This window comes from Pecten maximus, chromosome 11 (assembly GCF_902652985.1).
Source record: "Pecten maximus chromosome 11, xPecMax1.1, whole genome shotgun sequence".
Taxonomy (NCBI): Eukaryota; Metazoa; Mollusca; class Bivalvia; order Pectinida; family Pectinidae; genus Pecten; species Pecten maximus.
Genome location: NC_047025.1, coordinates 29,366,535 through 29,378,206, shown reverse-complemented (window position 1 = coordinate 29,378,206; position 11,672 = coordinate 29,366,535). Strand labels below are relative to the sequence as shown.

General features: G+C 35.3%; 1 protein-coding gene across 1 annotated transcript; it reads left to right on the top strand.

The window, feature by feature from the left end:
• The first annotated feature begins 2,652 nt into the window (after nucleotides 1-2,652).
• On the top strand, nucleotides 2,653-9,474 carry LOC117337404 (heat shock factor-binding protein 1-like). The gene is made up of 3 exons (XM_033898379.1): nucleotides 2,653-2,808; nucleotides 7,856-7,922; nucleotides 8,520-9,474. The coding sequence occupies exons 1-3, from the start codon at nucleotides 2,737-2,739 to the stop codon at nucleotides 8,603-8,605; spliced, it is 225 nt and encodes a 74-aa protein (XP_033754270.1). The 5' UTR covers nucleotides 2,653-2,736; the 3' UTR covers nucleotides 8,606-9,474.
• The last annotated feature ends 2,198 nt before the right edge of the window (nucleotides 9,475-11,672 follow it).

Below are 11,672 nucleotides of genomic sequence, written 5' to 3'. Positions count from 1 at the left end.
TGATCTTTTACAAAAACATAATTACAATGTTCAGCTAAGAAATATGTATTACATCGTGATAGGATATAAGATTGTTGATAAGAAGTACAAAGAATTTAACATTCTTATGTCCCTGATTGGTTATACAATATATAAACACTACCACATCTCTAATAGAAGGGTAGACAGTTGTTCAATTGTGTCTTTATTCAAACATTTTCTGGAGAGAAAATTACTCCTACAACGATATAGAGATATAAAATTATTGAAAAGCATAGCAATGTATTTAAACGAGTAACATGTAAAAAACGAATAAAAAAGAATGATTAAAAGAATCAATTGAGAATGTGCAATGATGATAAACATGGCTCTGCGAGCTTATTAGCTCTTAAAATGTACTAAAATAGAAAGCTATGATCTATGTGTAAAGATGGGTAAATGAAAGTATTATGTTTACATGAAAAGGGCGTATTGGTGATATATACGCTGCGTGTGTACTGATGGTGATGGTGTTTTTACTGTGAGTATTCTCTATTTTTGTGTGGGTCTGTGTATAAACCAGCACGTATATGCAAGTATGCTGCCGTTAGTATAGAGTTTCTGCTTCTGTTTTAAGGGTACGTGTGTGCAAGGGTGTGTGTGTGTGTGTGTGTTTGAAGGAGAGAGAGAGAGAGAGAGAGAGAGAGAGAGAGAGAGAGAGAGAGAGAGAGAGAGAGAGAGAGAGAGAGAGAGAGACACACACACACAGAGAAAGAGACAGAGAGAGACAGAGACAGAGACAGAGAGAGACAGAGACAGAGACAGAGAGAGACAGAGACAGAGAGAGAGAGAGACACACAGAGAGAGAGACAGAGAGAGAGACAGAGAGAGAGACAGAGATTATTACTTTCGAGGATGAAATTATGAACACCACGTTTGTATGATTTGTATAACGAGAAATGTAAAAGTATGGTAATGAAATATGAATGAGAAGTTGGACTATATACATATAATATTAAGATATATCTATGAGCCTATATCTGAGCATAAAAAAAAAAAAAAAAAAAGTACTTACAGTACTGTGGCGCTACAGTACTTACAGTACTTTGATTTTTAAAATCAGTAACCTAGGGGTCTAACATAGCTTTGTTAGGGCCCTGTATTAGCTATCGTAGGGCCCTAACTTAGTGACCCAAGACCTTAATATAGCTTTTTAGGGTCTTAACCTGGTAACATAGAACCCTAATATAGCTATCTTATGGTCCTACCCTAGTAGATGGAAAATCAAATCTTCATATGTCCTTAATCAGCCACCGTATTAATGCCCGTATTGGGAATACGACCAAACCAATGGGGCATCTCTATTCTAGTGACTTGTTGGTCCCTAGATCGTAACATTGTTTTTTCCTATAACCAATGATAACAATGTGTATGCAGTTCCTAAACATAAAGGGACGAGTACAGTCATGTTATCACAAATACATTACTTAGGAATCAGCTATGTACTATGTCCAATACGACAGACAACACTGTCCATGATCAGTGATATGACCTATTCAATCAGTGATATCACCTATTCGAATAGGTGATATCACCAATTCATTTTTCAAATAAGTGATATCACCTATTCGAATAGGTGATATCACTTAATGAAACGAATAGGTGATATCACTTATTCGAATAGGTGATATCACTCATTCGAATAGGTGATATCACCAATTGGAATAGGTGATATCACTTAAAAATATTCTTAAGTGATACCACCTATACGAATAGGTGATATCATTTATGAAATTTTATAAGTGATATCACCTATTCGAATGAGTGATATCACCTATTCGTTTCATGAAGTGATATTCGAATTGGTGATATCACCTATTCGTTTCAATAAGTGATATCACCTATTCGAATGAGTGATATCACCTATTCGAATGGGTGATATCACTTAATGAAACGAATAGGTGATATCACTTATTCGAATAGGGGTGATATCACTTTAAAAAGTTCTTAAGTGATATCACCTATTCGAATAGGTGATATCACTCATTTGAATAGGTGATATCACCAAATGGGAATAAATAGTAAAACGGCGCTCCATAGTGTGGCTAATATTGTGTGACAGCGTCTGCAACAGGATACTCAGTGAAGGGACACTATAAAATAGTAATCGTCGGTATTAAATGGTCTTGATTACCTTTAATGGTATATGTACGTACAACGGTAATTAATGTACATGCATATAAATGCACGTAACTAATCCCTGAGCAAACCAATGTGGATAATGACTATGAGACTGGCCTCTGTCTCTAGAATATTAAAATTCTAGTTTCTTAGTTGACCCTAGTCACCGACTTAGTAAAAGTCCGTGCTCCTGTCAACAAGCACTAAACGGACCTATACCATAACACAATTCCGTGTCACTGTATATGTATAACACTCCTTCTCATTGCCCTATAAACAATTCAAGTGATGCAATTTTGTGTCGACATGTGTAGAGATGGGATCTGATGTATATATTTCTAATATGTATACACTTGTTGTTCACAATACGGTTACGTACTCGAGATAAACTAAACACGCCATTTCTAAAAGTTCATTATTCAAAGACTCCATTGGATAGCGCCATGGGCTACCTGCTGCAGGTAACAAAGTCGATGCCCCCTTTATGGACCTCTTCATGTTTTCAGTACGCATGCGCTGTAATCAAAAGTTAATCACTTCCTGTTAAGATCTTGCCTGACTGTCAGAACAACATCGAGTTCCAAAGAAGGAGAAGGTATGGCAGACTACGGCAAAGATTACATGGCAAACAATGCCGACCCCAAGAACATCCAGGACCTGACAGCCTTTGTAAGTTTTTTTCGTCGTTTTGTGTCTAATGATAGATATTTTACCTGGCCAAGGTAGGCTAGGTCTGGAAGTTTTGGATAGCAAGTTCAAACATGCTTTGTTTTCCCTCGAAACTGCATCAGTTCGATCTGACTGAAGATATTCCTAGAATAAGAAATTCATAATACCCAGTTGTATGCTATGCAAAACTGTAACGTGCATGCCTGCGATAGAAGCCTACATTTCTTAATATGCTTATATATATACTGATATAGGTATTACTAGTATTTTACCCGGATCTTTCAACTCTTAATTAGCTAACAAGAAACATATTGAAATGGATTGGTCTATACAATAACTAATTAGCTTCAATTACATGTTTATAGATTATGTTCGAGAACATTTGATTGTTATAGCTATATTTTGTATTTGCAATCCATACATCATTTCAGAGACATATATATCTGTATATATATGTCTCTGATCATTTGATGTTTAAAAAAAAAAAAAACAATAAAATTATGAAAGTTTTTTGTAAAGGGCCTAATAATGCTTGATTTACTGATAACTTGTATCATATATAAACTCATCTGTCGCATCACAACTAGATGATGTACCCTGGCTAGTATGAATATTCATACCAGGCCTTTAGCTAATGCACTGGCAGGGTATGAATTGGCCTCCATATGCCCCAGTGTAGCAACACCAGAGTGAATCACTTCAGCAATATTTGTCAGACTTCGTTGCTCTTAAAGTTATCAATATTTCAAATTCTGTATTTATAATGTAATAGGAAGGAGTAATGAAAAATACCCTGCCTTTGTCGGGCTTCGAACTAGCGATCTGAATTCGCTCTCAAGGCAAACATCCCATCACTAGCTAGGCAAAAGGGAAATTCCCGCTAGTCTGATCATGAGCTAGTTATGTGGCCTTATACTATCTACTTTTACACTACACCCTCCTTCACAAAGTCTTTGCCCCTGAAGACAACCACAACCCAGGTTCTTTAGCTCAAGGAAGCCCCTCAATCTCCTATAGGTTTTACTTGGAGTGGTCAATAGCACCAAATCTGTAATAGGAAGCTAATATATAAGGAGTAATGAAAAATGCCCTTCCTGTGTTGGGCTTCGAACTACCGACCTTTAAATTCACTCTCAATACAAACATCCTGCCACCGGGCTAAAGGGAAATTCCTGCTAGTCTGAGCTAGTAAGGTTACCTTATACTCTCGCTTTTACGGTTAATACAAACATTTATTAGTATAGGCCATGTTCGACATTACCGCATGTCCTAAACTAAGTTGTTATATCATACCAATTTTAAGGGTTTATGGTAATGCATTTGCAATACCAGTCAGGTCCAAAAACGTAAATAAAACTATGAATAATATAATGTCGCATTTAGGTTATTTCTCAATGTATTTAATATTTGCAATATGTATTGTATCCTACAATGTTTGCGGGAAATTGTTGGGCCAAATCATACAGAAATAATTATGTTTTTGCACTATTTCGACATATAGAAGAGTTGCTACATTGGTCTTCATGAGTCGACCCAATTGTAGCTCTGTCGTCCTGACGACGCGTACGCCTGTCATTAAAATTTTTGTCATCATGATCATGAGCTACGACATCGCAGCTACCTACAGGCCACTGGCAATTACTGGTGACACCAATACCATAACTTTTAGATAATTCTTACTACTGTTCTTACAGAACAAATGTGTGGAAACCGAAGCTGGCTTAATTAACCTAATTGAGACTTTTTGTTATGACTGTCAATATAAACTCTGATCATGATCTGAAATAGAATCCAAATGGAATCCATGCTCCTTAACAAATTTATTCTGCAAATATCTCATGATTCTGCAAATTTCTCGAGAGATAATTAGAGGAGGGATGAATTTAATCAGTAACAGTTACTGTAATACTTCACATTTTACATGTGTTAGAAAGGTGAATATATATATATAGTACGTACCATGATAGTATTCTATTTTATTTCTATACAATTGCAATGTATTCTATTTTTGCTTTGTTTGCAGAATTGCCTTGCTTCAGTTTTAAAACAATTTTAACATTCTTAATATTATGTTTTTGTTTATATGAAAAGTTAGTAGCTGATGATTGTACTGAAAAACTGTTTCAAAGTAATATTTATTATGTAGCAGAAAACCTCCACTGTATTGTTGTTAGAATAAACAGTAATTTTATTTAAAAACCAACAAAGGGCTTTTGTTGCACATGAGGCCTAGGATTTGGCTTTTATAAGTAGTTTGTTTCTTTGTACAGCTGTGTAGTTAAATGTTTCAGAAAGTGAAAGCTGTGAAAGGCAATGCAATTTAACAAGCACAATGCCCAGGGAAATTAAAACCCACTGCTTACATGTTGTATGTAATCTATGTGTCAAGCCACATATGATTATAAAGCTTGCTAAGATCAAGATAAACTTTAAATTTCTTTGGATCATGTTACATGGGTTTCATGAAATATTGATTTTCAGCCATGAAATGTAAAATGGAGCATTAAAATATAAACTGATTTCAACATCAGCACTGAATCATCTAATCCTCTGGTTGATTGAAAATATTTTATGCCCAAATAAATATATTGTATTATCAAATTTCAGATAATATAATTGTAAGTGGGCCAAATTCTTTTATGTTAAGTTGAATTGTCCTGGGTACAAAAAAAGAAAGAAAGATAATGCTCATCAAAAAGCTGAATTCCAGACAAGATTTTTTTTTTTATTGCTACCAATTAAAATTCATTATTGTAAAATTGGAGTGTAAGCAACATAATTTTCCAGGATATTACAAAAAAATCTACTTTTGCAGAAATTATAAATTGTTAGTGATATATATTAGTCTAGATCTATAGTTGAGCAAATCTCATTTTTTGACTGGAGGTCAGGACAATTCTGCACCACTACAATTGAAAACTTTATTTATTCAGAATTTTCCTTCATTTCTGAGTTCTCTAGATAAATGTTGGATAAAATGCACATCTAAGCAGATTCTGCTTGACTAATCAATATACACGTACCCATAACCATTCAGCCAAGACTGAAACAGTATATATGTATGGCAGGGGTATGAATTATTCAGATACACATTATAGGTGTAGACAATAACAACAAAGGGTTATTGTCATCAAAGCTGTACCATATACAGGAAGGTATGTTTATTGTATTATCGTTAAACATATGGCGTGTGGATGGTTAAGATTTTGTTGAACGTGTGGCTACAGGTACATGATTGTAGTAGTGTACATGTAGTGTCTGCAAAATTTTCACTGTTTAGAACACAGAGCCTCACAATTAGTATCTGCAGTCAGAAACATTAATAATCCATTAATATGTAACACAGTATATACACTGTACCTGGGTATGCTGTAATTTATTAAATTACTTTTCCTGAATTCGAACATGTCTGAACTTAGCACGGGACTAAAATAAACTGGTTTTGTGATGGAGGTGGTTGATCACAATGATCTAGTATGCACTTGTTTCTAGTTGATTGTTCAGGACTGATAAGTTTTTAGCAGTTTATTGATCCTGAAGTGGAGGTTATATTAGTTGGCACATATACCGGTACATGCATGGCATGCCCATGTACCCCAAGTCCTGGAGAACGATTGACTCTATACTGTACATACCGATATGAAGCACTGATATAGCATATAGGGTGTAAACGATAATAGGACCAGATGATACAAGTCCTTGGTTATAATGTGGTATTCACAAGCTGTGTAATTTTAGAATAAAGAAATTAAACATTATGTCCCATTCTAGATACCAGGTATATCATACCTATCAACCTCTGTAACCTCTTACAAGAGAGATCTCCGGTCCATCAATCCACTTAAAAAATTAGGTATTATTAAAAGGTGTTGGAAAAAGTTTTTAAAGCATGTAGGGGATGCTCCATGAGAACTTGCATAGGTGTAAATTACATCAGGTTATAGATAAATATATTTTGATGATATTAGAATTTAACAACAAAAAATTAGGTATTAACTATAACTGTAGATCTGGTAAAAATTATAAATCATTAAATTTGACAAGTTAAAATATACTTAAGAGTGAAAATGCTCGAATTTACAACTTCAGCTGAAGTATAACCTGATACTGACAATTTACAACACTCTGTGCTTCTTCACTGTATAGACATTTCAATTTATATTGCCAGGTAATAAATCACAAAGTTATTGGAAATTTCTGTTTGCATACCTGGTATATGCCCTACATAGTATCCCTACATAGTATGTATTATTGGTTGACATACTAAATACCACGTATACGTACATGTCTAGGGAGCTATGGTAAGTGAAATCTGGTGTATAGTGCTGTAACATGTAGCAACATGCATCGATCAATAAACTGTAACAAACACACAGTCACTATTATAGGAACTTACTTAGCCCCAAATAAAATCAATAATTTACATTAGAAATCCCCAGTGACTTAGGTATAAATGTTTGATTAAGTTTATTTAAGATTTGTAGCTAGCATGATGTACAAAAACAAAACAAAACATGTACATTGTATGGATCAAATTAGGGGGTGGCCCCCGGTGGGGTGGGCACTTCAAAATAGAACCATATTAACTTTGCTATCAAACAATTGACATTGAAGATTTAAGCTTATAAATGTATCTTTGGAGAAGGCAACCTGTATCTTGGCACCAAAGTTTTTCTTGCTTGTACATCTATCATTGTTATAATCCCCAAAATGAATAGTATCACTGTGGCTGTAACAAGGCATCCTCATAGGTTTCCTTCGAGTTATATGTTGATGGGAATAGTCTTTTCAGGCCATATTTCTTTATCTGCCTTCATTTAATGCTGGACATTGTAAGTGATAATTAGTATCAACTACAGAAGTTGATTATCTAGCTTTTGCATAATTAAAGTACATACATGTATACCATTTCACCACTAGTATCATACTAATCAGATGTATATTTAACACAAGTTGTAACAGTTTTCTCCTTCAGAATATATACACACCTGTAATTATAATGATTATAGTACAGGTAATTATGTATATATCTTCATTCTTGTTACAGGTACAGACTCTTCTGCAACAGATGCAGGACAAATTCCAGAACATGTCGGACCAAGTGATCACAAGGAATATCCTTTTGTACTATACATGCTAGAAAGAGCTATTTGGGCTTTAATTGACCTTTACACACTTTCAACGTCATGGGGTTATATGCATCAAATCACTCATAAATATCTTTGAAGAATATATACGGCCAAGCAGTAGCTTTTTGAATACTTTATCGTTTCAAAAAATATCAGTAAGTCCAAGTTCATTGTTATGTCCAGGTAGTAGCTTTTTGACATGGTTAAATATAGTTTTGTTAAATGAATGACCTTTACCCACTTCCAATGTCACAGTGATAAATATTTAAATTGACTTGTGATTTTAACTGGAGACCAATAGTCATGATATTGGGTTAGTGGTAGCATACTGGGATGAAGGACTACCAACTCAGATAAATGAATGACCTTACAATTTCAAGGACACAATGGTCAAATGTGTTATAAGATGTCTTAGATCAACTTGGATTCTGTTTTAATAATTTGATTCTGACTTACCCTCTTTGAAATACAGAAGTTAATTAAGTTGGTAACATATATATGATTGGGGTGTTTAAATCCATTTCGCTGCTTTTGACTAGATGCAATGTTTATTAATGTTAATACTCCTTAACTGCTTTGCACTTGATGAGATGGGAAACCGCATTGATGATCTGGAGAAGAACATAGCTGATCTGATGACACAGGCTGGTGTAGATGACCGTGCATAACTGAATTTTGTCACTTGACTTCATCATCTTGTGTATCTTGTATGTCACGATGTGTGTGTGTGTATCATGATCTTAATCTCTGGCAGTGGCCTATCCTCTCAGCAAGGGGGTGTGGTCATACCGAGGGTGTATGTCCTTAACGACAGGGACTGCATCACCGTACATGGAACATTCCACCCAGTATCTTAGTGTGTGCCTTTGACAGAGACTGAACCACGTAGAGTACCATAACAGTGGCAGCCTCATTGTGTAGTGGTGTCGGAAACTTATGTAGACAAATTTGTTGATTTATGCATAAAAAACCCAGCATTTGTCACCAGTGCCGTCATCCTGAATTATATCAAGTCCATCATATCAAGTTAGTACTGGGTCTGAAAGGATGGCATAATCAAACAACATCTGAAATCTCATCATGTTGGTCCTGTCATCCCCTTACTCTGTAGTGGAATAGCCCACCAAGTGAATATACATATTATATAATGTACATAATCCATACATCATATCAGAGTGCAGGGGAGGGCAGGATTGACAGGCGTGTAACAATGGATGTATAATTCGTGTTTTTTTGGGCAGCTGACATTGTCCAATAACTTGCATAAAAATGTGATCTAGCTATATTGATGAATTGACCATATATTTAAACATAACTGTTATAACCCAGTATTATTCAGTTCTTTGTTGAATATTTTTAGGTTTTCTTTTATTTTTTGAAAAAAAATAATAACTTGGCGGATTTGGGCAATTTTCTATACTGGAAATGCAATTAATTTATTATTCAGATAATTTATTATACCATTTATTGTTGTACATTTGCTGTTTCTATTAAAACATCTTTGCTTGTGGTAGAATTTATTAAAACTTCTCATTTCAATTGATGTTTTAGTTGTATTTTTTTCACTACAATGTACAACCTGTATGGTACCAGTATTACTTATTTTGTCGCATGCTTTTCTGGACTATTTAAACAACCTGTTTGGATTGACAATATTCTTCATTGATCTACTACATCTCATAGGTGACAGTAGTATGCTGACAAATAATGGCCATGTGATTTTTAGCTCACTGGAACAAAGTAAATAGGAGCTATTGCTATACCCATGGTGTTGACATAAAGACAGCTATGTTAAAGATGACGTGTGTTCCTTGTCCTTTCCATTGGTACTACATGTATGGACCTGCTGACCTCGACTATCTGACCATTAACCTACTTTTAAAACGAGGCCAAATGGACCTGTTTCATTCATGGTTCTATAGAAACTTTGAAGTCGGTCTAGGTCATTTCTACAGAGACTAAGCTGATAACCATTTATTCAAATATCGGAGTAGGCTAGGCTTATCCATGTCAATAAATTTTCTATTCCTTCATTCCAGCATACTATTGGCCTAATATCAGGTCTCAGTCTCTTAGCTATCAAGAAATCATTGTTTAAAGATTTAAGCATATTTGACCCCTGTGACCTTGAATGTAGGTCAAGGTCATTCATTAGAACACATTTGGTAGTTCTTCACCCCAGCACACTACAGGCCCAATATCAACTCCCTGAGCCTCATGGTTATAGAAGTTTTTTAGGCTAAGTCCTCTTCAGAAGTCTGTTGCCTAATGTCATCACCTTTCCGTTCAATCGTACTCAACCACTCTTCTATTTCTGCTTCCTATTTGTTAGCATATGCAGCAATTGTGATCCTATATGTAAGTTTATATTAATGTACATGCAATTTTACTCCTACCCCTTCTAGCAGCAGAGCTTTTTGTGTATATAAACTATAAAATGACAACAAATCATTTAATATAAAAATCAAAATCTAATCATCATCGACAGATTATGTATTTCTGTAAGTGAGGGAATGAAATCTGCATCAAACACATAAGGATTACTGTTGTTTGAAGTTTCATTCTTCGAGATGGTCAAAATGGGGGATTCGTGAACAATATTGTCTACGGAACTGTATAATACAAGGCTAAAAATATAACTAAAGTTAAAATGCGCAACCACAACGGAGAAATGTTAACTAGTTTTAATCCAGAGTCCCTCTGTTAACAAGATGTAAGTAGGCATACAACAATTATAATCCAGTTTCTCAAAATACGCTCTACAGAAACAATCCTTTGTCTGCGGGAGTGTCAATCGGAACACATCACCAAGTAAGATAAACCTATGCCCCAAGTAAGGTAAACCCATGCCCTATATAAGGAGTTCCATTGAAAAGGATAGAAAAAGCCCAGAAAAACATGTTATATGATATAGGTCAAAGGTCAAAATGTAGATCAGAATGACCTATTTTCGGTACACAACACGCCCCAAGTATGAAGTTGTAGTTGTGGTGGAAAGAAGTCTGGGCAGAAGGACAGATGGATAATGCAAAACTAAAGATCCCCCTACCTACCCCCCAAATACAAAAAAACACCACCCTACCTAGGTGAACTGATGCCCCAAAGATGAAATGGAGACTGGACAAACTTTTTCTTGGATGTATGTCAAAATAAAGGTCAAAGCGACCTACTTTTGAAACATGACGCTACCTCATCTACGTGAACCCATGCTGAAGATGGAATGATGGACAGACAGACACAAGGCAAAACTATATGCAGCCCCCCTTTGTTATTTGATTAAATCAGATGAAATAAGATAACTTACATATTTATAGTTGTATTTAATTTCAGAAGCTGAAAAAGCCTCGATGTCATAACCATTGCAGAATGGGCACTTACATTTAACACTTTCCAAGAATTATTTGGCATTTACAAAGCTGAAATAAGTATGTTGGGACCACAATACACACAATGATATATTGGAACCATACATGGGAATACAAAGTTTGTCGGGTATTTCTCAATATGGATAATACAGTGCCTCCTGTGGTTACAGAGAGGGACTAATAGAATCTGTCACCCCTTTTGAGGCGAGATAGGGGGATCTCAACCCGAGGGGGGAGATTGTTAAATTCCCAAACACGAGGCTTGCCGATCTCCCCATCTCATCCCAAAAAGGGGTGAATGATTATTTTTCTCTTATCCTGTTTTCCGATAAGCTCGTCAATAAGAACACCAAACACTCAGTTAGTTAAA